General features: G+C 46.3%; 1 protein-coding gene across 1 annotated transcript in view; it reads left to right on the top strand.

Moving 5' to 3' along the window:
* The first annotated feature begins 245 nt into the window (after nucleotides 1–245).
* Fli1 (Fli-1 proto-oncogene, ETS transcription factor) overlaps nucleotides 246–27,423 on the top strand; it is a 53,080-nt gene continuing 25,902 nt past the window's right edge. The window contains exons 1-4 of the mRNA XM_035444372.1: nucleotides 246–457; nucleotides 11,252–11,406; nucleotides 15,765–15,968; nucleotides 24,154–24,219. Of these exons, the coding sequence (XP_035300263.1) occupies nucleotides 327–457; nucleotides 11,252–11,406; nucleotides 15,765–15,968; nucleotides 24,154–24,219 (556 nt within the window). The 5' untranslated portion in view covers nucleotides 246–326. The remainder of the gene's footprint in view (nucleotides 458–11,251; nucleotides 11,407–15,764; nucleotides 15,969–24,153; nucleotides 24,220–27,423) is intronic.

Raw genomic sequence — 27,423 nt, 5'->3', positions numbered from 1 at the left:
AGACTCCTAGCCTGCACACTCAACAAGTGCACCTATTTCTAGGGTCCTTCCTTTCCACTGTTTGGACACCTGTCTTCCAGGGTCACCTACAATGAACTCCTTAAACTTAGGCAGGGGTAAGCCTGTCCTTGATACCTCGACTTCATGACTGGGCAGCCCCATGTCACTGGTACATCTTAGAGTAGGGGTTCTGTTACCCTGGGTGAAAAGTGATACTGAAGTTTGTCTCTTCTCCCTGCTTGCAGGAGGCTCTGTCGGTGGTGAGTGACGACCAGTCCCTCTTTGATTCAGCATACGGAGCGGCAGCCCATCTCCCCAAGGCAGACATGACTGCTTCGGGGAGTCCTGACTACGGGCAGCCCCACAAAATCAACCCCCTGCCACCACAGCAAGAGTGGATCAACCAACCAGTGAGGGTCAACGTCAAGCGGGAGTATGACCACATGAATGGATCTAGGTAAGACTGCCAGAGCTGACCTTTATGAGGTGGGGAAACCTGAGGACAATTCCTCCCAGGGCCACCCTGATAGACAGATCTGCATGAAGTAGCAGATGGCACTCTGGGCTGGCCTGGGAGTGTGGTCGGTTCCCAGTCAGTTGCGGTAAGTGAGGTCTGCAGAACCGAAGGCTATGAGCAGAATAGGATGAGGAAGCCCACCTGGCTGTCAGGGTCCTGGTGTAGCCCACAGAAGCCAAGTTGGGGTCAGGCCCCAAGATCCCATTGCAGGTACTCAGGAATGCATGTTTGGTGTCAGGCTCTGGCCCAGGTCCAGCCCCCTCTGGGGAAATAACTTAGCAGGAAGATGCCACTGCTGTGCCATTGGGAATGTTTAACCTCTCTGGGTGGGACTCAGCAGAGCAAAGATGACCCAACCATTCTTGTAGTAACATTGGAGAAGTGGCGAGGAAGACGGACGTGTGCAGGAAGCAAGCCTCATATGTGGGAAGTGTGTATGAAGGGCCTTAGCAAAGGTGTTTGGGCCAGGAAAGACTTCCCTTATGGAACAGAGGAACAGAATCCAGGGAAGCAAGAAGCACAAACATGTGAACAGGGAGCCCAGGATTCGGGCTAAGTTATCTTAATCCATCTGAATACCAGCTTCATCTTGTCTAAACCAGAGCCAGGACCCCTGCTTTTTAACAGGTTTAGTGAGTGTGCTGCCATAGGGAAAGAATTCAGGACAGTGTCTGTGGCTCCAAAGTGCCCAGCAGTGTCAGTGGCCACTATACATAGATTCACAAAAGGGAAAACTTTAGCCATGTTCATTACCTGATATTTCCTAATTCCCAGTGGATTCCCAGGTAATCCACTCAGTCTGGAGCGAATGGACATGAAATAAATAAATAAATAAATAAATAAATAAATAAATAAAAAGACAAGACCTTGGTTGATAGGGTTAGAAACAAGCCTATTCCATAGGCTGAGGCTGACCTTCAGTACTGACATGACACCAAACAGCATTGGAGCCATGAGTCAAGGCTGATGGGTGACAATCATTGTCCACAAGGCCTGGGGACAGGAGAGTCAGAAAGGGAAGAAGCTACTCAAAGCAAAGTTCTGGAGTAGGGTTACAGAAATCCAGGAAAGGTGCATAAAGGGCATAAGAAAGGGGCAATTACAAGAGCTTAGGGTTAATAAATAGTAAAGCAAAGCAGCTGAGAGAAGAGAACTGAGGCTGCTGAGTTTGGACATTTGAAAGGTGGATGCAGTCAGCAGCCACAGGCAGATAGGGAGAGACAGTTCCTTGGGGAGAGATGTCACCCTGTCCCTTAGGATCCTCTGTGAACAAGTGATGCAATCTCAAGATTAAAATGTCTCCTGGGTTTAGGAAGCCAAAGCCCATAGGATTTGGGACTGGAATTGGGGCTTAGGTGCCATCTCCATGAGGCTTAACTGTGAAAGTGAGTCATGGAAGAAACTAGTCCAGAGAGGGAGGGAGGAGGAGGGCTGGTGAAGCTGCTAGGAGGGAGTTTCTCCTTGCAGCTGTCTCTCCGAGCTGCCTTCCAGAGCCCTCAGTGCTGACACACTTCTATCCCATTAACTAAAAGCAGGCAGTGGAACCTCAGCCACCCTTCCAGGGTCTAGAGTCAAGGAAGCTCTGAGCCTTGAGTCCCTCCGTGTCGGTGTCTTTTCGTAATGGTGATAATGCCATGATTCCTATAAGTCCAGTCTCAGAGTCTAGTTTATCAGACACCTTTATCCACAGACTAGCATCACTTGTTCCTTGCTGTTCTCCCAGGAGGTCAATATTCTAACCTTGTCACTATGTAGAAACAAAGCCAAGAGAGGCAATGCTGGCACCAGACCAGACTTTCTGGTTCCTTAAGCATCTTCCTGCCCCTCCCTCTCTGGCTGTGCGTCATGGTTCTACACCATGATCTCATTCTACCAGCACCCTCCGGTGATGAAGCCAGCTCAGAAATGTCTCCCAAATTGCCTAGATCACAGGGTGCTCCTACTTTGAAAATCCAGATTCCCAGGATTGGAGAGTCCATGGTCTTGTTGTAGCCTAAATCCAGCTACCAGTACCTGGAACCAATATGGGTGGCTGAGGCAGCCCATGCTCCTCTTTCAAAACCCTTACCTTCCCAAGGTCTATTCTCCTGACAGGCAACACTGAGGGTCAATCCCATTTAGCATCTTATTTCTAAACTCTCTTCTTTTTTATTAACTGGGGGTGGAACTGGGGTGTGGGGAGGTCTTACCTCTTACTTTCCTTGACTCTCTCTCTCTCTCTCTCTCTCTCTCTCTCTCTCTCTCTCTCTCTCTCTCTCTCTCTCTCTCTTTTAGTGTGCATTGTTGTTTTGCCTGCATGTATGTAAGTGTATTGGATTCCCTGGAACTGGAGTTACAGACAGTTGTGCATGGCCACGTGGGTGCTGGGAATTGAACCTGGGTCTTCTGGAAAGTAGTCAGTGCTCTTAACCGCTGAGCCATCTCTCCTGCCCCATTTAACATCTTATAACAGAACCTAAAGTCCTTAGCCCACTGGCCATCCCATATTCTCCCTGGCTCCCCTCCTCCCTTCCTCCCTTCCTCTACATCACACAAGACTCTAGCTGCTCCCGAATACCGTAGCACACCACCACCTCAGCTTATCTTTCCCAAGTTTCTTTTTCCTAACACATTCCTTCTCCATTTATTCCTTCTTCATTTATTCCTATGGTTCTCTCGGGTCTTTACCCACATATCACCTCTTCCCTGACAGTTGCCCAATGGCAAACAGAATAGAGTTATTTTCTCCACCCTCACTAGCATGTGGGCGGGGCTTCTGCTCACTGAGCCCAGCTCCGTAGTTTTTAAGGAAAAGTGCTAAGCGGGGCACAGTGAAGCAGGCCAAGGTCAAGTTGTTCCTTCAAGGTCACGTAGCTGTAAGTTGAGTCTCCCCTCCCTGAAACATTTGCATGTGTTTCAGGTTTCAGATTCTTTCAGATTTTGCAATGCTTTTATACAAAGTGTGATAGCTTGGGGATGGGACCAATATGTAAGCATGTTATTCACTATTTTGTATGCACATGAGCTCACTGTCCAATAGTAAAGCTATAGTTTAGTACATTTACATTTGGACTGTCACCTCTCCAGTGAGATCAGGTATGAAATTTTCTACATATGGCCTCATGTGGGTACCCAAACATTTCAGATTTTAGAGCACTTGAGAAATAGATGTCTTTACGGAAGACTCCCACCTGTTACCAATGCCCAGGTCAGGACAGAGCAAGAGCTCTGCTGAGTTGGCCCTGTGGATTTGAAGCATGAGTGAGTGCTAACAAGTCTGCATCTTTCAGTTCACTATCCCCTTCCTTGCTTCCTGGGGACTCCTGGGGCCTGCAGGAGAGTGTTCCAAAGCTAAGAAAATCCTGCAAGAAAATAGACTTCCTGAACCTACTTTCCAGCTCATACCTATCTTTGGTTACACAGACACTATCTAGAGGAAGCCTGTGTAAGTATCTCTGTAAACTGGGTGAATATTTACCTAATTGCACAAAGTACCATCAGCTGGTTCACTTGTTCTGGCTCAGCAGGTGACTGAGTAGGTTCAGAACAGCTGAAACAATCTCACCCACTCTGCAGAAGCAAAGCTCTAGTAAACTCTAGAGGCAGACAGGTAGGCACAACCATGGCCTGTACCTAATCAGTATCCTCAAAACACTCACTTGAAGGACAGTAAAAAGCCAGGAACAAGGACTTCCAGAAAGATGCTTTTGTGTAAGATGAAACCATACAGAGCCTTAACTTGTTATTACTTAACTATGCAAAAGAAAGGGCAAGTAAAAACCCCAGGCATGGTGGATTGCACCTGTAATCCCAGCTGCTGAGGTATATGGGAGTGGATCTCCAAGGTTCACTGGACAGACAGCCTGGCCTACTGGGAAAGCTGCAGATCCTCTATCATAAAAAGATCAATGGCTTCTGAGGAACGGCACCCAAAGTTGTCCTTTGGTCTCCAGAGGCATGCACAGTGGCACAGAAACACATGCATATACAAATACACACACACACACACACACAGAGAGAGAGAGAGAGAGAGAGAGAGAGAGAGAGAGAGAGAGAGAGAGACAGACAGACAGACAGACAGACAGACAGACAGACAGACAGAAAGCAATAAAATGAATCCATAGTTGCCAGTCCATTTAAATTACCTGTCCTGAGCACTGCACTTTCTGTTCTTTTCTGAGAACACCACTAACAGTACTTGGTTAGTTGCATATTTTTAAAACATAGTTTCATACATATATGAAGTATATGTTTATTATTGCTTTCCCCCTGAATTCCTTCTTGCCAAGTGGTCCCCCAGGAAGGAAACAACACTCCCTTCTGCAGCAACTGGCAGTTAATATATCCTCCAGAAGGGACAGTGTCTCATGGGACATCCTCTATCAGTGAGGAATGTTGAAGGTGCACTCTTTCACCAATATCCATCGCTTCTGTGTGTTTGTGATGTTAAGAGTCATGCTGTATCTGTGTGTCAGCATTTTATGGCACCCCTCCCCATCCCTTGGCTCTCCATGCCCTCTTCTCAGTGTTCTGTAGGCTTGGGGTGTGTGTGATGAAGATGTCCCACTTAAAGCTGAGAGCGCAGCAGTCACTTCTCAGCATTTGATGAGATAGGAGTCTCTCACTAACAGTCACCCTGGAAAAAGCTTTTCTGTTCTAGACTGAGAGCAACACCAGTCCATGGATACAAACATAAATATTTAAATTAGACAACATGTCCATTTAGGGAAACACAGCCTTGTGTTCTTATTAGATCCACGATCCTACCAGCCACAGGATTTTGACCAGGTTTATGGTACCAGATGTGTATCTCCTGTCATGCAGTAGGCTTCCAATCATAGAGTGGCTGGTTACCCACCATACAGTCTGGCCACTATTGTCTCAGTGAGTATATAGTGCCTGACAGGTCAGTATTGTATAGCAAGCATGACTTACAGCAGAATGAGCCCACCGATACATGTTCTCCTCCAAGAGCCTACATAGAGCCTTCTAGCCCCACAAATGCCAGCTGGTAGGGAGAAAATTCCCACTTCAACTCTAGCTCTATTTCTCTGGGTCCTATGACCAAAACATGTGGCACATTCAGCAATAGTCATACCTTCTATTTTTGGTGGGTACCATGACTTGAATATGATTTGATAATTTTCAGGAAGCCCATTTATCATAACACAAACTGTATGGAAGGTCCAGTGAGATAGTTTAGTGGTTAAAAGCACCTGCCACCATGCCTGAAGACCTGAGTTCTACCCCCAGAACACACACGCTAGAATGAGAGAACCAACTCCTTCAAGTTGTCCTCTGCTTTCCATACCCATGCCACAGCATATATGCATCCATACATGTATGTGTACGTATGCAAGGGCACAGAAAGTAAGTTTTTCAATGTAGAGGATATATAAATGCTCCTAAGTTTCAAATAAGAAAACAAAGCGGGGCAGACAACTTTGGGAGTTCTCGGCTTATGGAATAGGCCCGTGTCACCCAAAGCTCTAATGCAGTAGCCCCTAACTAGCTCTGTGTTGCTGAGCACTGGCACTGTGGCTAGACTGTGACTGAAACGTTTGCTGAGATTGTTTCTGCTGAAACAATCATCTTGTGGCTGTATTAATCTAACAGTACATTCATTCTATTATTCCCATTCATTTTACCTTCTTAGATTCATTTGTCTATTTATGTGCATGAGTGTTTTGCTTGCATTTGTGTAAGTGTAACACATAGGTGCCTGTGGTGGTCAAAAGAGGGCATCAGATCACCCCCGCCCAGAATTGGAGTTATACAGGTTGTGAGTCAGCATGTGATCCTCTGCAAGAAGTGCTCTTAACTGCTGAGCCATCACCCCATCCTTTTGCTTTTTTATTTTATTTTAAAACTCAGCTACCAGGAAGGTGAAAATGATCCACAAGGCTCAAATATGTGACTCACAATCTTCTTGGATTGGACCATGCTGGGGCAGAATGCTTCAGACTGCCCAGGGATTCACAGGGAATCCCTATCATGTTCTTTGAGAAGTGTGGGTTTCTGGGTTACTTCTTCATGCTTATTGGGAGCTCCATAGATGTTTGTGTCCTGGACAGGAAGGAGGTACTCCATGTCTCTGAAACTGCAATACCCTCTTGCCTTTTATCCTAGCAGTCGGCCGTCTGGACCAGGGTCAAAGGGTCATGAAGAGGGCCTGAGATCTGAGGCATCAGAGATCGTCTGGGTTGTCTGAGTTGTGGGAGGTTTACTCTGTCTCCCTTCCCATCTTCCTGTTGTGGTTGAATCTGGTTCTCTGGGTTGCCCTCCAAAAAGCACAGCCCATAGGTTCTGTGCTAGATATAAACTTCAGAAACTTGATCCAAGCTGTGGTCTGCAAATAACTCTCAACTGCATCCTGTCTCTACCGTGGGGATTGGAGAAAACAGGGCATGAAGGAAACACTATCAGTTCGCAAGGGAGAAAATGTAAGAACTAGTTTTAGGTACCTGGCATTCAGGATCTGAACTCAGCATCACTTGCTCTGAAACATCCTGCACTGGCCAGCATCATCAGGAGGCATTGAACACCCAGAGAATCCTGTTTCACACTCAAAAAGATGAGCCTCCTTCACTCTGTCGCTTGTGCCTCTCTGGCACCTTCCTACGTTTCTAAATTCTAAACCTTACATGTGGGGTGTGGGGGACAGGGCACATACCCTTGTGTTGAAAGCCAAGGCGGTGGGGTTTTGTGTGTCATTGTTTTTTTTTCTTGTGATTACACTTCCCTACCAGAAGCAATGAATTGCCTCCATGTATAGACCTCACAGAAACCCTAAAGGAATCTCAGATCCCTCAGGTGTGCAATGTGAATGCTACATGAAAGAAACACGGATAGAATAGACTCTAATGCAAACGTGTGGCTCAGGGAACCCTGCAGGCTTTGTGGGTAGTGGGTGGCCCTTGAGTGTCAGCAGATCTGTGATCTGATGACACACCATGTGTCTAGGTGCTCTGAGGGAAACCAGAAATCTGGGACCCCTTTGCCTCCTCTTAGGACTTCATACCTTGTTTCACATTGCTTAAGAGTCTGAAGGCACTTTTGGGAACCACTGGCAATGGTTCTTTTTAAAGCAGTCTTCAATAAACACACAGAAATAGAAGCTTCTGCCTTAGATGGTTATGTCGTATTGCTGTGGCCTGCTGTCTGTGGCCTTCCCCAGCCCTGAGGTAGAGATGCTCAGAGTTACACTCCCAAGCCATCACTTCCTCCCTGCTCTATTGTGGCAGCCTCAAGCCTTCTTGTCACCTGCCCCAGTACAGTCAGCTGCCTGTGGGCCCCAACCCCTTGCTTGCTGTAAGTGCAAATCTCAATACAAATTAGCAGCAGCCGTATGAGCAAAGTGAATGGCCAAACCTCTTCCCCCTCCAGAGCTCCCCGCCTCCCCTCTCTCTTGTTTTCCTCGAGCCCACTTCATAGGCGCCAGCTGCCTCATTAAAGAGCAGCCTTTTATGCTAGGCTTCACCTGGACGGCAGTGGTCACCAAGCCCATGGCTGTGCTGTCTGGCTGAAGCAAAGAGGATGAAGGCGAATCTGGCAGGCAAGTGCACAAGCCAGCGAGGTATGGTTTCCTTCTCACCCCGAACTAGAGTAGCATGGCCAGACAGCTCTACAAGGGCAAACAAAGGTCTTGGGTGGGCGTCAGGCTTTTTTTCTAAGGAAGTCCCTTTTCAGGCCTTGATGGCAACTGTCTGGGAACAAGAAAGGGCCCTTATTCCAAAGAAGCCCAGGGAGGGGCAGCCAGACAGGTAACAAGCCTCTAAGGTACAGCTGGAAGAAGGCCGGAGTAGGAGGAGTGACAGCTAGGATTTCTGGGAGCTAGTGAATGGAGTGCCACTTACTGGTCAGTTAGACATTGCCAGCAGTGGAACCCAGGGGACCTCTGCTCTTCTGCACCTGCTTCCTGCCCCCTGCCTCTGGCACCCTCATCATTGATCACTATTAGGCAAGCTTTGTTTTGTGTCTTATCTTTTATTTTTTTTTATTTTACTCTGCAGAATGGGGACAACCTTGCCACCCATGCCCACCGTGCACAGCTCTAAACCATAAGGACCACTAATTTGGGCACTGTTGAGGTTCTAACCTCTGCCTGGCAAGAAGCCAATTTTAAATGCAGAAATTCCAAGGCCCTACTCTTATGAAAAAAAACATTTTGAAATTCTTCTCCCCAGTATTCATAAAATTGATAAAGGGAGGCCTTGGAATAGGCCCCTCTTCCGCTACCACTGAACCTGGCTGTCTGGCTTTGGGCATCGTGCACGGGAAGCGTGTGTGTGCTGCCCACCCCACCCACCACCGAAGACCCTGGCAGCCAGTGAAAACCCCACTATCTTGGTTTCAGGCCAAGTTAATTCTCCAAGCTTCTCTGGTATTTGGATGGTTTCACATCTGACAAGAATCTGGGGAAGACAACAAGACTGTGGTGGTGTGAGTTCCTACGTGTGGATGTATGTGTGTGTGTTAGCACATACATGCATATCTGTGATGGACGGTATGCATTTAGCTAACTATGTGTGTGTGATAGCCTATGATTGTGTGTATGCCTATATACATATAGGTGGTAGAGTGTATATATGTGATTAATATGATAGAGTATGTATGACTGTATGGATGTGCGTATGGAAGTACATGTGTATACATGTGTATTGTGTGTGTGGACTATGGTTATGTGTATATGTGTGTGTGTGTGTACTGTGTAAGTAGCATGCGTGTTGACATAGGTATGAACATGTGTATATGTGGTAGAGCATATGGATATACACATATGTGTTAGCAGTGTGTAAGTGGTATGTATGGTAAAGTGCGTAGGGTGTAGTGAATTGTTTGCATGTGTGTACATATGTAGTAAACTTAGAGTCTGAATGTCTTCACTATGTATATGTGTGCTGTGTATGGTGAAATATATGTGTGAATGTGTATGCATGCATGCACATAGTTTTCCTGGGGGGTGGGGCAGAGTGCTCAGGCCAGCTCAGCTTAGACACAGGCAGCCGGGTCTGACTGGGGCTGCTTCATCTCAAGCCAAGTCCTTCAACAGCAGAAGCCAGAGGGCCAAGCACTGGTGAAAAGCTCCGACGTGCTACCGCCTCCCCTCCGACTGCCATGGGGACATTAAACCTTCAACAATCTGGGACTCTGACGGCTGGTTCTTGGTTCTCTGCCTGGAAAAACAGTAGGCAAATAGTAAAACCTTAAATTCTAACATGTGTAAGTTATACATCTTATTTTCATTTTCAGCCCATGTTTTCCTCAGTAAGACATCAGGAAAAAATTACCGTCTGCCTTCTAATATCTCAGTGGAGCATTTATCTCCCAGCCATGATAAGTGATCTGCAATATTTTTTTCCTTTCAGATTAAGAAACAAATTCATTTAATTTTCTTTATTGAATGTGCTCAGGCCTCCCCACTCTGCCTGACTCTCAGGAGTCCTGGATTGTTCCCCCTCCTCCTGGTGACTGCTCTCCTGGCAGTGGGGATGGGTGGCTCCCCAGAACTCTGTAAGGGCTCTCACTCTATTCCTGCCCACTGTGGAAGACACAGAGCAGAGTGACTGTAGACAGTAGCCAGGTCAGGGGACTAGGGAAGGGTTAGCAAGCCGAGCTGGCACACTGTAATCTAGACCTTGTCGGGTCTCCTTGATTTGAAGGCTGGGTTTGGCACTCTCAAGAGAACTGGCCATCTCCCAGGATGCCAGGTTGATGTTTGCCACCTGGCATTACCATACCACAGCCCTCACTTACCTTCTAGGAGTCTGCTATGGTTCTGCTTCTTGGAAGGACGGAGAGCTGGGCAAGTTGGGATGGCACCTCTCCTGGCATGCTGAGAGTGCCATGATGTTATGCTGAAGGTCACTGGGGATCCATAGAGTGTTCTGTGTGTACTCAGCTGCATGAGCTGACCACAGGAGGCTTGTCCATCTAGCTCTCCAGCCCATTGCTCAGTGCCAGATGCTGCAAATATCAGATGCTAACTGGGCTGTGTTGTTTTAGTGCAAGATGGGTGATGTGCTCTCCCTGTCGTGGGTGTCCATATTGCTTCTTCTGGGAACCGGCTGCTCATGGCCATGAAACACTACAAGAGTCATTGCACTTCAGATGGCAGTCCTGGGTTCTATTCCTCTTCCTTACATGGCCCAGCTCTTCTGTATGTAGACTTAATTGAGAAGCTTAACGCTGGGTACCTAACGCATCCACCTTTACTAGCTATGTGATTCGGCCTGTCACCACACCTTTCCATTTTGGTAGCCATAAAGGGGATGTAGTAACCCATGATCCACAGATCTGATAGGGTTACTGAGAAATCCACATAAAGCAAACAGCAGATGAAAAATGTATTAAAATGGTATATGTGCATTAGAAATAGCTGGACCAGCAGGTGATGACACTATGTCAAGAAACAGCAATGACAGGCCACAGGCCACACTGACCTTCTCATACAGTGACCAGACCTGTAACCAAGGGAGATGTAAAGTGCTATAGGACTGTGGAGAAGGACTGTCTCAGAAAACGGTGAAAATGGGAAGTGTTGGTCACTGGCAATCTGGTTGAAACTGGACACTTCAGACAAACTGGGCTTATGACGGAATCAGACTGTGTTCTACACAGAGGATGGCAGTAAGATTTCATCATCATTGTCATCATTATCCCATGGGTGTCTAAGTGACTGGCCAACCCTGCTGAAGCTGGATTGAGATGTTCCCACAGTGATGATTTTTTGTTCTTTGTCTCGTCTCATTCCAGGGAGTCTCCAGTGGACTGCAGCGTCAGCAAATGCAACAAGCTGGTAGGCGGAGGTGAAACCAACCCCATGAACTATAATAGCTACATGGATGAGAAGAATGGCCCCCCTCCTCCCAACATGACCACCAACGAACGGAGAGTCATTGTGCCCGCAGGTACCTTGGCAACCAACTACCTGGCCTGTGCCCACATTTCCATTATTTGGGAGCTGTAGTGAAAGAATAGGCCTGTTCCTTTGAACATGGAAACCCTACTTAGGTGCCTAGTCTTCATGGAAATGCAAACCAGAGAAATTTGCACATCCCCCCCCCCCCCCCACTCCCCCCCCCCACCCCCCCCCCCCGATTCCCTAGCTACCATCCAAGGCAGAATCTCAAATGTCAGCAGAACCCTGGCAAGCAGATTCCAGAAGCCCCACTCTCAAACATAGCAGAAGGCAGATTTTCCATGAGTGGCCTGGTACCCCAGGATTAAACCTACCCAGAGGGCAAAGGCAAGGTTGCCTCATACCCACCATTCTTTCCTTCCACCCTTCCCTCAGGCATGTACTTCCTGGCCTCTGCTAGGTTCCACCTTCCCAAAATTACAGCCAGCTCTTTTGGTTTTAAAATAGAAATAACTATATTTAACAAACGGAACGCCCCCACGTGTGTGCCACAAGTTATGTCATTATGTAGAAATAGCCTCTTTTTTTTTTTTTTCCTAGGTATTGGTGCTGTTGGTTATGCGGGGTGGGGGGTTTATTGTTAAACCCTGCAGCCTATTGGATGAATGCTACCAGAACCAACCCTAGTATACTCTGCTGCCTGGATGTGGAGGGAATTCAAAAGCTGCCACTTTAGAGTGGGTGTCAGGGGAAAGGGGCAAAATGTCCAGAGCTTGAACAAAGTGAATTACAGGGCAGGGGCTAAAACGAATCTTACCAAAATAACTTCACCAGAGAGGCTGGCTCCCTCGATTTGTAAGCGTGTAGACGCAGATGTGTCTTAAGAAGGATTAGATGTCTCAGAGGGAGTTTGGAGGGATTTATCTATTGGTCTGAAGGACAATTTTGTGATGGGCACAGCCTTCTCCTGTCCTGTGTGTTTGTTTCCATGGGAAGTTGTGACTACCCTCCTAGAGTGACAGCCACATTTCTGAGTTCTGGGCTAAATTCCACATGACAGTGGTATAGAAGATACAGGAATAGAGGCAGAGGAAGAGCTCATGGGTATTGTTCTGTAGTTCATAGGACTAAATGCTGCCTTGCTGCATCTTCTCCCAGCATGGGGGATGATTGCAAGGTGAGCTTCACCTGTTTGATTTGTCTGTTTGCTTATTTGGGTTGTCTGAGATAGGAGTTTGCTGTGTAGCACATGCTGTCCTAGTTCACTGGGTAAGCCAGGCAGGTAAGACCTTGCAGCAATCCTCCTGCCCCTGCCTCCTGAGTTCTGGGACTAACTGGAGATGTGTGTCACCTATGCTTGTCCAGAAGAGATTCATTTAGCAGGGTTTCACCGGTACCAGGTTTAATGCAAATAGCTTTCTCTACTTCATTATCATATCATTGAATTGATTTGTCACCACCCTCAGTAAACAATCTGGTGCTGGTTAGCCCAAGTGGTCTTCTCCCTACTTTCAGACAGTAAAATCATATTGAAACCAACATGGTGGGAACATTCTCCACACCACAAGGCCTGCTCCAACCTCACAGCACAAGAAGGAATTCTTGAGGGCATGAACAATTAGGGACCTGGAGATTACCTCAGAACCAGGTTTTTGCCACCATCTTGTTTTGGTTGTCATAAGGAAGGGCATATGGGAAGAAGGAAGAGGGACCTGACTGTTTGGCTGACTCTCTACTCTTTAAATGCTGTTGAAACGTTTTCAAGTGGATTGGCAAAATGTCGGTCTTCAGTGGACTGACTTAACCACTAAAAAAGAAAATGGCATAAATTCTTATCAAGCTGTTTCAAAGCATTTGGCATAATGAATTCATGAGCCCAGATCTGCTCGGTTGCTCTTTCACTGGCTAGATCTGGAAGCATTACCCTTACACAGTTTGGCTTCCTCCAGGTCAGCATCCTGGACTCAAGGGAAACTCTCCTTTGGGCAAGTCCACAAATCAAGGCAATAAAACATTAGTGGAACAACCGATTGAATTTATGATGGGATTTTAAGACAAGTATAAATGGGGGCTCTAGTTAATCACCATTTCCACATTGAGATGGGAAGGAACAAGGGCTAAGTCGTCCAGGAAATACATTTGGAAGAGTTTAGCATGATCCAGAGTGGAAGATTTATAATTCATGGTGCTGGAGAGGGAGAGAATTAACATTGTGATAGAGCCCAAAGCAAAGAGAGGAAATAATAAAATAAATAAAATATAGAGCATAAAATTGAACGTTCAGTCTTGGATTCTACAAGTAAGGAATTGGGAGAAGCTACAGATGAAATAATATGCTACATAATCCAACTTGCTCTGGGATATCTTTCTTTAGTGTTCTGAGATTTCCATTTACCCACAGCCCTTGCTTGATTTGAAAAGTAAGGGGATAAAAACAAAACCAGAAGTTTATCTGAAGAACACAAATACATACAAGCTCAAGGGGTCTGAGGGTCAGACAAAATCTCAGTTCTGGCTCAAGGCTTTGCAGTTCCAAATGAGTTAAGGCAGGATCCTGACAAAACAAGACTGAGGACATCTCAGGGGAACCTGCTTCTCCAACTATGTGATATTTTTTGAAGGCTTCTACAAGGAACCCCAGCAGTAGTTCCTAAGGCAAAACTTCCATGAATCCCTATCTGTCTTTAAAATGGGTATAACAAACCCATTTTGCAGATTTCCTTGATAGAGAAAATGGGACAGACAAAGAACGGGCTGGTGGTAGGATCTCAGAGTTGTGCTGTCACTAGGTAGGTACATCCTGGATTCTTGATATGACATGCAGGAGCTGTGACATGTGACCCCTGAACTTTTTTCTGTGCTACCTCTCAACCTCTCAAGGGTTTCTTTTATAACCCCTAGAGATCCCAACACCTGGCTTCCCTCCCCACTGCCATTTGCTGACAATTTAGACCCTAGTCCTCTTGTGTCTAGAGTTTTTGTGGCTCTAGAACGAGAGGAATGTTGAGTTGGTTGAAAAGGAGCACAAGTTTTCTTGCTAAATAAGCATGCTAAATGAAACAGACCAAGCAGAAAAGCAGAAGCTGGAGCGACCAGATGCCCTGCAATAAAATACCATCTCTTCTCTAGGAAGCTTCCCAGCACTCTCCAAATTCACCCCAGACCCTTCTACCCAAGGCTCAGCACACACTCATTTCTTACTTATTGCTTTGATGCCTACATTTTCATGTTGATGGATCTGTCTTCTCTCTCTTTCTCTTTCTCTCTCTCTCTCTCTCTCTCTCTCTCTCTCTCTCTCTCTCTCTCTCTCTGTGTGTGTGTGTGTGTGTGTGTGTGTGTGTGTGTGTGTGTGTGTGTGTGTGTGTGTGTGTATAAGAGAGAGGGAGAGACCCACTCTGTAGCAGAGAGTGCCTCAAATGCACAATCCTCCTGTCTCAGCTTCCCAAGTGCTAGGCATATTGGTATGTACCATCGTGCCTGTGGGACCCTGTCACTTGCAACATCATCTCCCACCTCAGCCTGAGAAGGTGCGACAGGAAACCATGAGAAAGACAGGGAAGGAAAAAGGCAAGTGAGAACAGAGGCCTTGTTCCTGTGTTCTTCTTTCTCACTTGCAGTTAAAGAGGTTTCTGTCTATAGCACCATCTAGCATTTTTAAGTATTTAAATATCCTCAAAATGTTTAGGGATGGTCTGGTTGAAATCTTAACACAGCTATGCCCTGAAAAGAGGAAGCCCAGATTAGGTTTATGTCAAACAGTAACATTATTGGGTTTTCCAGCTGCCCAGATGGAATTGTGGGAAAAGCACGAGTGTATGGATTTCTCTTCTCTAAGCATCTGAGGGATCAGTGTGCTTCCTTGTACTCATTAATATTCTTAAGATACAGATGACCCCCCCCCCCGTTTCCAGAGACATTGGTCACTGTGCCTGTGGGATTGTTTATTTTCATTTCGATGCCATTATTTCTTAGGCCAAGGTTTCAATTGCCCTCCAAAAACTTTAAATAGCATCCTGTCAGGGTATGTTGAGGCCGCTGAGAAACTTTCCCAGTGCTAAGTGGTTCAGGCATTGCCAGATGCCATGGAGCCAGATGGGGTGTTCTGAGGGGGACCATCTGGAAGGGAAGCCAGAAAAGAGAGAGGTATAAGAGGGAAAGACAAAGGGGGAATAAAGATACAGTGAATAGGGAGAAAGAAAAGGAAAAACAGATGAGGAAAAGGGAGGTAGAAGAAGAGAGGGGAGCTAGCAGAGAGAGATAAAGAGGAGAGGAGAGAAGAAGAGGTCCAGGAGGAGAGAGAGGACCCAGGAGAGAGGCAACAGGAAGAGATGGAGAAGGAAGGGTAAAGGTAGCCTGGGCAGCTGGAGCCAGGCATGCAGGCTGATAATTTTCTTCTCTCCTCTGCAGATCCCACACTGTGGACACAGGAACACGTGCGACAGTGGCTAGAGTGGGCCATAAAGGAATATGGTTTGATGGAGATCGACGCCTCCTTCTTCCAAAACATGGATGGCAAGGAACTGTGTAAAATGAACAAGGATGACTTCCTCAGAGGCACCTCCCTCTACAACACCGAAGTGCTGTTATCACACCTCAGTTACCTCAGGGAAAGTAAGTTTACCATGAGCTCCCATAGCTGGGGGGGGGAGTTCCTGCCAGGTCCCCAAGAGCCAGCTGAGGGGAAGGAGGTGGATACTTTTATAACTAGTCACCAGGGACATAAGACAAGGAGCAACACCCTTACTACTGAAACCTTGACAAGGTCACATGAGTTCCTACAAACCCCCTGCAAAGGAAAGACCCAATCCAGGAGTGTCAATAGAAGCAAAAAAGAAAAGGAAAGGAAAGGGAGGGAGGGAGGGAGGAAGGAAGGAGGGAGGGAGGGAGGGAGGGAGGGAGGAGGGAGGGAGGGAGGAGGGGAAGGGGAAGGAAGGAAGGAAGGAAGGAAGGAAGGAAGGAAGGAAGGAAAGGAGGGAAGGAGGGAAGGAGGGAAGGAGGGAAGGAGGGAGGGAGGGAGGGAGGGAGGGAGGGAGGAAGGAAGGAAGGAAGGAAAATCACAGGGAGTTTGGACCTGGGGAAGATGATAACATAGACTAGGTAGGCTCTAGGAAGATCTCTCTTCCAGAACCTTCCACTACCTAACAGTGGAAGTGATAGAGGCTCTAATTGGAAATTTTCTAAGAAACATTAAAGAGTTCTGACTGGAGATTCTGAACATAGATATGGGATCTAAGATAGTGGGAACTGACATATTATTCCTCTTATCCTGGAGTCATTCTGACACCATACCTCTACCCTAAGGGCTGCTTTTCCCACTGTCACAAAACAAGGAGAGTAGCTGGTGGCATGGCTTTGTTAGGAGAAACTGGAAGCTTTCCAAGAACAGCTTGGACAGCAGAGAGAACTTTGGGGAGGGAAAGCTTAATAAAGAAGAGTTATCTAACAGGAGGCTCCCCTAGTGCCAAGCACCTACCATTTCCATGTAGATTTCAATAGAGATACAACAGAATTCCTTTGGACCTGCTAGTGACTTCAGCCTTAACTCTCCATCAGAAATCCATGCCAGGGTCTATCCCCATGCTATCTCTAAGTGCCGAAGGTATGCCTAGTGGTCTGCAAAGATGAGCTGAAGCCACAGGAAGGCAGATGTGGGCTCATTCTGCATGAAGGCATTCCTATAGATAGCCACATCAAAAAAGAGACTAGGCCGACCAAGATGCACTGTCCTCTATGAATGGTCCTTCTTGCCAGGGTTTGCAAGAGTTAAGTTTTGGGAAGCTTTGATGGTTTTAAGGCCCCTGTGAATGCTGAGACCCCAGACAATACTGTGGGGCTGCTTTACATGTGCTCATGGGTTCTGGGATGCTTTACCCTGTACCATTGCATGTTTAATTGCTGTCATTGCAATCCATGGTCTCAATGTAAGAGAGTCCTGTGGAGAGCAGGAACAACACACACTGGCTGGAAAATTGAAAATAAAAATAAATATATTTGGAAGTTTCCACCAGTGCCTCTGGGCCATCCAGCCACCTCTCAAAGGCAGCTGGTAGTGCTGGGAGAGGGTATGCTAGCTCCATAGCCATGACCTCATGTCTGAGTTGCTGCAATATGAGGTCAGTCCAAGAAATAACAATTTTAAAGGGGGGCTGTTTTCCACCTCGCCTTCTCTGACTTTTGGATGATTAACATTTAACAATGATCTGTATTTCTCAACCCTTAAATGCTTGATAAAAGGGAAAACAAAACAAAAGTCTCTTTGAGCAGAGTTCTGCCATGATCCACATGGGGTGGGCAGGGGAGACAGAAGACATAGAAAGTACACATGGGAAGCAGAGACCAGTAGCACAGAGCACAGCCTGACTTTTAGGCTCCTCCAGCTTCCACTGTGAAGGAGGTAGAGAGATCATCAAGGAAGAAGACATGACAGAGGCTTCAGTGAGCTCCACACCAAGGACCCAATAATATTAGTTTTCATGGTGGATGCCTGTGAGGAACATGTTAAAAAACATTTGGACTTCCTAAGAGGCAAGCCCATTCAGAGCATGTGACCTCCAGGCCTGGATTTCTGACCCAGCCATAAACAGCCCAACTCCTTACTTCTTCTTTCTGTCGCCAAAAAAGCTGAGCCACATTAACGTGAGACAGATATCTGCTGCTCGGAAGGCCTGAGGAATACAATGAATCTGTCAGTGCTCATCATCACCCTTGGGTGGCCGCCTACAAGGGCAGATAAGAAGGGGTGAAGGGGTAAGCAGCTAGAGAGGAAGCAGGGATCAGAGTTTGGTGTTTGGAGGATAGAATATAGCAAGAAAAACTGTGGGTTCCCTTCTCCTAAGAACGAATGTAAACATTATGGATGATGCCATACAACGTTTCCAGAGAGGGGATTGCAGTGAAAGAGTTTCCAGGGTTGAGAAGAGGTAGAACCAGTATGCATGTGGAAAGTCTTTGAAAGCACAGGACAAATTTCCTGGATCTAGAGGATGGTGCCAGCAATAGTAGGAGAGCAAGGAGAGCTTTTCTGGTAGTAAGATGGCTATTGTGGTGAAACATGAGATGTACTTATGACACAAAGGTGAGTGGAACGCTGTGTCTGTGGGCCGAAACAGAAATTATAGTAGTTGTCTTAAATTTAAATTTTCTGAAATGTAGCAGAGATTGTAATAATCTTCTGAGGCATCTAGATTTAAAATGATCCATATGGAAATTTTTCTGATTTGTTTTTCTTTTCTTTTTTAAATATACTTTCTTCCTTGGGGTTCCAGCATCTAGAACCTACTGGTGATCAATACTAGTTGTCTGTGTAGACCCTATAGAAAGCCATTTATCAGACACTGTCACCTCTATGGTGGCTGAGAACTTCTTCCTGCTGTACAACATGCTTTCAAACCTTTATGGTTTTCCTAGACTGACTTGCAAGTACTGTTTCATGTTTAAGAGAGAGGCCAGGGTTTGGCACAAGGTTGATTAAGGGGAATGTTTGCTAGTTTTCAGCATCATAGTGCTGGGAAACAGTTGGGGGCCTAAACACTTCCCCTTTTTGCAAGAATTAGTGGAAAAAGAGCTGAGACCCTCAACACAGATGGAGGACACAGAGTAGAGGGATGTCAGCACAGGAGTACCTGGGAGGAGCCAAAGCATGAATTGTTGGAAGCTAGGCCAATGAGATGGCTCAATGGGTAAAGACACTTCCATAGGGTCAGACATTCTGGCATCAAATTTACTTTCCCAAGAGACAGTTGACTTTTGTTGTCTAGGAAGCAAGTCATACTTTAAGTTTTCAAGGCTTAATTATAAATTAAAGAGGAGTTTCCCATGATAAGAAACAAATAAATGTATCCCGAGCCCCTCTACACCTACAGGATGTAGGCTGTAGAGGGGCTAAACCTTGCCTAAAGTTACCAGCTCTTCACATCTGAGCATTTCAGCTGTTCCGGATGGAGCACCTGTGTGACATCAGGAGGAAGATGGAGGGTCTGGGACTGACTAGGATACCCACAGTTATTGGAGTCAGGCTAAAATGTCTGAGGGAACAAGGCTCAGGCAAGCACCAGCCCAAGTGTCATTCACTACATATAGACAGGACACCCCCTTGTGGGCACCATGGACACAACTCTGTTATCCCTATTTCATGGCCAAAGAAACTAAAGCTGGCCAGCTTCGGGACCTGTCCTGACCTCTGAGACTTGAGTCATTGAAGCTTTCAGCTTGAGCTAAGGTCACTGCTGCAAAGAATCTGCCAACTTTGGTGCAAGGTTCTTGAATATGAATGAATTAGGATGTGGACGTAAATGAACCTGCACCGGGTTTGTCTCCCTTCTCATCTCCCGGGATAACCTCCTCTCCAGCCTCCACCTTGAGGGCCAAACCAACCTCTCCACAAAACTTTCTATTTGTATTATACCAACAGATACAGGCTTTCCAAAACTCCTCTGAAGCCTCCTGGATTGATGCCAATTAAACCAAACCTACCCTCTCACTCACCCTGACCTCCTCTCTTCTCCAAACTCTGTGTGTGATTGACAGCTCCTCCAGAATCTTCTAGACACACCCACTGGACAGACAGAGGCACTGTTTACAGCCCAGAATGTGGCAAGTGAGAGCTGTCTTTTCCCATGCCAAGATCAATGAGGCTGACCTTGGAGAAGCAGGGCTGTCTGTCCCCAGCTGACAGTTCAGCCACAGGGCCACTTGAGGGACTTTAGAGATGTCTAGGAGCCCAAAAGCTCCTGGACTGAACAGCCAGAAGCAGAAGAAAAGGGGTTTTGTTGCTCCTTTTCATTTTCAAAGGAACTAGGTAGCATGTCCATCTGGGTCTGACCTGGGAAACATACTAAGAAACGGCATTTTTAAAACAGTGGCAGCTCCACGGGATGAAATATGTCAAGTGACAGGGACACCCCAGAAAAGGTATCAATCTTGATTCCCGTTTTTAATTTAAACTTAATGGAAAACACACTCTGCATTCTATGGTATTCCCACCTGCAGACGGTGGAGCAAAGGTGATGGCCCAGTCATTAAGTTGAGGAAGTGTTAAGCCTTCTGGCGGGGTCTGGCCCTGGGAAAGGAGGGCAGGATTCCTATAAGATAAAGGGCCAGTGGCTTCAGACTCACTAGTAGCTGGCCATTTATTCATGTATAGTGCCCAACTCCTCTCCTCTGCCCTCCCAGTGTGCACTCAGGGATGCACTGAAGCAAAGAGAAAAGGATCTAGGAATCTACTGGTTGCCTGGTGTTGGGGACTTAGATGTTAGTGGGTTCTATGGTAACAGGAAGGGAAGCATAGTGGGTTCTGTGGTAACAGGAAAAGAGGCAGAGACAAAGGCTCTGACACAGGTTCCCTTGCCTCCATTGCTCCAGGTGTCCCAGATGAAAAGCAAGTTAGGGAGACCACAGAGCTGAAGGAAGCTTGGGCCTCATCCTGCGAAGCCCCTTCCCATCTGCCCATTCCTACCACCTTTCAGATCCCAGAAGTCCAGTTTAGGATGGACCCCAAAGAAAAAATGACCTTGCTAGGCTAGAGATGTAGCTTCATTGGTAGAGTGCTTGCCTAGCATGCAGGACACTCTGGGTTTGATCCTTTGCACCCTGTAAACTGGGTGTGGTGCCCAATGCCTGTTATCTCTAGCACTTGGGAGGTGGAAGCAGAAGGACCAGAAATGTAAGACTATTCTGGGCTATATAGTGAATGCTAAGCAAGCCTGGGATACATGAGGCCCTGTCTCAATAAAGAAAAGAGGCAGAGGGAGAAGAGGAGGAAGAGGAATAGGAGAAAGGGGAAAGAAAGAAAAAGAGGAAAGAAAAGGAAAAACCAAAATTAATCTTTTCCTTAAGCTCTTACCTTGGAAGGCCACTTCACTCCCAGCAGCCACAGCTTCATGCAATGTAGGGCAAATGTGTCTCAAATATATATGTATGTGTGTATGTATGTATGTATGTATGTATGTATGTATGTATGTATGTATCCTGTCACACAGACATAATAACTGAGTGGACAGCAGTTTAGATGAAGGCATAACATACAGGGAATTATGAAAATTGCAGTGTACAACTAGCCCAAGGAACCTACATCTGCCTTCCAGCACCCTTTGTTTTCCTTTCTACCTCCCCCCATCCCTTCCCTCCTTCCCTCATCTATACTAGCTTCCTTCCTTCCTTCTTTCCTTTCTTTACATCTTTCTGAGACAGTGTTTCTCTCTGAATCTCAGCTATTAGCCCTTTCAGTGATCCTCTTGTCTTAGCCTCTGGTGTGTTAGAATAAACACTCATCCTTTCTTGCCCATCTTCGCTGTGTTGATTTAATCTAAAGGCTGCTTCAGCTTCTGAACTGAGGACAGGTCTTATAGAGTAGCCGGTCAGTACCCCTGGCTCTGTGGTCCTAAGCCTCAGACTTGACTTCTCTGTTCTCAGCTATGGAAGGAGAATATGCATGGTTCCCACATGAACTCATCAACAGTGTATGAGAGAATGTGGAGATAGCTTAGTTGAGAAAATGCTTGCCATGCTAGCATGAAGACCTGCTTTTGATCCCCAGAATTCATATAAAATAGCCAGTTATTGCAGCATACCTTTGTTCCCAGTTCTGGGGAAGTGAAAGCAAGTGGCTATCCACCCTCCCCCCTTGCTAGCCAGCCAGCCTGGCCTAATCAGCTGGCCCCAGGTCCCAGTGAGAGACTCTGTATCAAAACACCAAGATGGACATATCCTGAGGAAGGGTACCTATACCTATATGTGTAGGAATTCACTCACATGTGAACACACACACACACACACACACACACACACACACACACACACACACACACACGTGTGCCTGGCAGTGCAAATGTAGTTCAGCAAGGCTGCCCTATATCTAGCCATTGACTGAGGCTGTGTAGGGAAACTCACTAGGAATGCTTGGTGAAACTCCCAAAGCCACCAAGTGGGAGGCCAGACTCCAGAAAGGACTTTCCTGCAACTGGACAAATTGCCTTAAAGGGGGCGGGGTGGTATGCAGGAGGCACCCCTGGTAGCCTGAAGACCTGGCAAAATAAAAACCAGTGAAAAGAAAACTTGTATCTCTGGGGAGAGGCCAGCCCCTCCCCCATGGAGGTTTCCTCTCCGGCAGTGAAACTTGAACCAAGACAGTCTTGGGGCAAAATCTCTCCCCTAGGTTACCATGAAATATGTATTTCATGCAGGCTTTGTGGAGGTCAGGCGACCCTTTCTCTTGGCATTCTGGGAGTTTCCTGTGGCTTCATATGTGCTCAGAAAGGAACTCTGACCATGGAGAAATTTAATAAACGTGGTTTATCTGAGCCCTGACTCTGGCCTAGCGTTGTACTAATGACTCCTTGCTGCTCAGAGCCCATCATTTTTCTTTATTTGCTGTAGCAGCGAGGTTCTGCCTGAGGGAGAGAATGCCTGGGACAGAGGCACAGACATTCTTGGTGTTGCCCCTGAGAGGTTTGGGTATTCTCTTGGAACATTTGCTTCCATCTCTGAGGCTCTGTCCAGTCATGGAGGATTATTTCTTGTTGCGGTAGAACCCATTCCTAACTGGGATTCCAGACAGCAGTGCCAGTTCCCGCAAGCTCTTGTGTAAAGGGTTTCCATCCTTTGTAACTAAAAGCAGTCATGAGAACTGTTAGCTCTGACTGAACACTTCAAAAAAGTGAAGGTCTGCTGTTGGAGCCTCACAACTGTCATCCATGTTCAGTAAGGGTTACTCTTCACTCAGTATAGATGAGGGGCCATGTGACCCAGAGGAATTAGGCTGATGGACCTATACTCAGATCAACTTGCTATTATGAAGTAGGATAGCCTACTTTGTCACTGTGTCACTGATAGTCTTGGGTGGGTGTATCACTTAGAAAATGCTGCCCAAATATCTGCACTTCAGCTTATAGCAGTCCCTAAATGGCATCCATCGATCTCCTGCTTTTCATCTGGGAGCTACTTCAGAGCTAGAAAGGATAGGTACCTAAGCCAGGAGTCTTATGTTCCAGGAGGAGTCCTTGGTTGCCCTGATGGTACCCATATTTCCTCTGAATACTCAGCCAGAACACTCACGGGGGTGGGGAGAAGACTCACACTACATCTTGCTTCTGAGACCCTACTTGACTGACAAGCCAGCAAGCCATTCCATGCCTGGCCTCCAGTCAGTCCCCTTGGCCACATGCCCCAAGGACAAGAGTTGTTTAGAATGGCTTTCTTAGCCTCAAACACATGTGTTAAGCTCATGTTGTCCTTTGTAAAAGCAGATCCCAGCCATGGTTTTGATGGCTTTTCCAAACGTCCCCGGGAGAATCATGAGAAGAATCCCAAAAATGCCTCCATTTTACAAAATAAAACTCTTGGGTTCACTTTAAACAAAGGGACAAATCTAGTTTTAGGAAAGGAGGGAGCATGTGTTTTACATGCAATGACAACAAGAAACCAATCTTCCATTCCAAATGGCTTCCTGATACGGAGCCTGATACGGAGATGTTTGCACCAAAGCTTCATACAACACCATACGTCAGCATTCTGAGATGCCAGAGGAATCAGTGTGGGACTCTGTGAGTGTTGAGTTCTGCTTTCCTACATACTGGGGAAGTTCCTGTTACAGCATCACCATCCCAGAGGTGGGGGTCCCACAATCCACTCACGAAGCAGCCCACTCAAGGATCGGCAGGCCTCCTACTTGGCCCCATGTCTAAAGTCTCCTCTACTTAATATCAACATGCTGGGAAGCCTGGTTATTACACACAGACTTTTGGGGGAACCTTCTAAATCTAAACTGAAGCATGACATTTAGTTTTTGCTTTTATTTAAGGTTCACTGCTGGCCTACAATACAACCTCCCACACAGACCAGTCCTCACGGCTGAGTGTCAAGGAAGGTAAGTCTGCTCCCTCACGCGCCCAGATTCCCTCCACTACCAGACACAGCACAGTTCCATACTGTTTAGACAGGTGGGAAATAGATATGGACACCAATTTCTTGCTCAGCAAACTATAATTTTTCTATTACATAAAATGAAAAAAAAAAGTCTAAGAAACATGTGTTCTTTACTCCTGCCACTAGCTTCAAAATTACAAGAGAAGCTTTGAAATAGTTCATAGAAATATCCCAATAATATAATTTAAAGACATTGCCCCTGAGAGAGAAGGGTGCTGCCTTTCCAGAACAATGGACTCTTCTAGCTTTCCAAGCTGACTCTTGGGGGCTCTCCTGGTGAAGATAACGGAATGTGTGTCTGCCTTGTAAAGTTTCATTTTGGATCTTCAGAAAAATTTTTGGCATTGTCAATTCATATTTAAAGTGGTGGTTTGAAGATTTGGTCTAGTATAGGTTGGTCTGGTCTAGTTTGACTTTGTTTAATCAAACCATTCATTTGATTTCATTTGGTTTTGTCCAGAAAGAAAGAAAACGGTCTCAAAAAATGGTTTTAGTGAACATCAAAGTAGCATGTCTCAGAACCTTCATCAGCAGGGGCTGAAGTTCCAGATAGTCAGTAGAATGCTTGCCCAGATATGTGAGGCCTTGGGTTTGATCCAGTACCACACACACACACACACACACACACACACAGAGAGAGAGAGAGAGAGAGAGAGAGAGAGAGAGAGAGAGAGAGAGAGATGGAGCTCGCTCATTTATTTATGACATTAATATTGTAGAACTGGACCACATACTGTCTGATTTTAAGATTTAAATGAATGAATCATTCATGATATCTGGTTAATTAATGGAGAAAGTGAAAGCAAATAATTATTAGAAACCAAGGAGAGTGAAAACAAATCTTCTGATGGCAACAGGAGGAGTCCACAGATGAAAGCTTTTGAGTAGGGCTGGTGTGATGATGGCAGTATGACAGACGTCTCTTCCCGGACACTCTCCCACCCCAGTTTTTCTTGACCTATGCCTGTTACAAAATTGGACAGAGACAAAAGGGTCTGGCACTGTTGTAGGCTAGTCTCTGGAAGGAGAACATTTGTTTCCAAATTCTCACGGAGTATGAAGGGAACATAGACCCAAACATCCTCACATGTCTCACTCAAGGTCACACCTTCAGGCATACAGTTTGATTTGATAAGGACCAGGATCTTTAGTGGAAGGATTATAGAATATCATGATTCTGCTTTTAGCTGGTTTTGTTTTTCCTTTCCTCTCTATTACCCAACCTAGTCTTGTTTTGGCTACTGATTCCCCAAATCAGATACTTACTTTGTCACAAGAACTGAAGCTCTGCCCACTCATTCTATAGCCTGATGATTGTTCCATGACATTACACATGTCTGTAGCAGAGAATATTTATTGTCATGACACTGAGGTCTGGCCACTTGGCTTCATCACATCCAGGTCCTCAGCCTGGTGTCAGTTGCAGAGCTCTAGGGAGGGTCAGTCACTGAGTGTAGAGCTCTCTGCTTTCTGACATGGCTGATGCTGGAGCTACCGCTTACAGGCTGGGAAAGAAAGAAGGGAAAGTACCAGTGAAGAGGGGAAAGAGAAGGGGAGCAAGGGGGAAAGAGAACGGAGGGGAGTGGAAGAGAGGAGAGGAAGAAAGGAAGGGAAGGTGGGAAGAACATGAAGGAGGGGGAAGGAAAGACAAGCTTGTGAACCACTGAATTAAGATTTAGTGTAGCATGCTGGTGCCGTCAAAATAAACCAATGAGACTTTGGGCTAGATAAAAACCAATGGGCTATTTGTTCATACTGGGTTAAAAGACAGGTTTGGGCTGAAAAAAATGGTTTAGAGACATTGAAGTGTGTTGCAAACCCATTCCTTCCTGCTGAGAAGTCCAGCACAGCCCCAGACCCTCTGCTCTACCTGCCAGGCGAGCCCCTCCTCCGCGGGCCCTTTTGTGTCCAGAGTGCATTTGTCTCGCTGCTGCCTCATTCAGGCTGTTTGCAGGAGCCTCCAGCTCCTACTGGGTAGCAAGCCTCTTCTGAAATGAATTGACTGTAGCATCCAGGCGAACGCTCAGACTGCCCCATTCAGGTGGTGCTGGGCATTTATCTCCCAGCCTCGGCCCTGGCCTCTAGAGACGATTAAGCCTGTGCTTTGCAGGTGCATCTTTTGTCCCCAGTCAAGCTCTCCACTTAAGCGGCTGCCTTCCCCTTTTGAGGTAGTCTGGCTGAACAACCCAGCCTGCCACAAAACACAGTACATTAGCAATACAAAGCTAACAAACTACCCCCTCCCTTTCACCCTCTTCCCACCTCACTGCCTCTCTCCTTCCCTAATAGCTATCTTTATTTTTTTAATATTAAATGGAAAAAGAAATAGGAGACATCAATGCCACCTTGACTCTGTCTTTTTTGAATAGAAGGCACACAGCACTCAAATCAGAGCTGGGCGTGTGCCCACGGGTGCCTCTGCTCCCTGCCCCACAAAGGGCAGGTGCTGACTGGCATTGGGCACAAAGGAAAGAGGAGATGATGTCTGTCTCTGTGTCTTCATGGTACTTAGCAACTACAATGTTGTTTTGGTTCAGATCAGCATGACCACCCTTCTAGCCCATCTCCTGGAAAACTGACTGCAGATATGGAAAGGTTATTTCATGCAGAAAGTAAGGTGATATTTCAAAAATTAATTTCCACAGATCTTTGTGTGTTTCAACATGTTGTGAGGGTCTCAGTTGAGCCCAGATGGAGATGTTGAGCATTCTCAAATTTAATGTACTTAAAAAACAAAACAAAACAAAACAAAACACGAGGACAAGAAGTTATTGGCACCCACTCCCACAGCAGAACTGTCACTTGTACAGGATTTGGGAGTGTGTCAGGCATGTGCACATACTTTGCTTTTGGGCTTTGCACCTTTCTGTGAATCGGCTGTTATTGTTTCCATCCTGTAAAGAAAGGTGGGACAAGATGAAAGTGGCTCCCTGAACGGTTTTGTGGCTCCTCAGTGTATGGTAAGGAAAATCCCCCTAAAAGTCACTGTCATAGGAGAAAGATAGTTGTTGTTGTTACTAGAGGCTAAGAAAGGCAGGAGGAGAAAGGTTATGGAGAGGGAGTGGTGCAGTGGGGAGAGTGGTGCAGTGGGAACCAAGGAAAACTTTCTAGAACATGGTAGGAAAACTATGGTTGACAATAATTG

Source organism: Cricetulus griseus, chromosome 4 (genome assembly GCF_003668045.3).
Source record: "Cricetulus griseus strain 17A/GY chromosome 4, alternate assembly CriGri-PICRH-1.0, whole genome shotgun sequence".
Lineage (NCBI taxonomy): Eukaryota > Metazoa > Chordata > Mammalia > Rodentia > Cricetidae > Cricetulus > Cricetulus griseus.
Note: the sequence above shows the minus strand (reverse complement) of the source record. Positions and strands in the feature narration are given on the sequence as shown.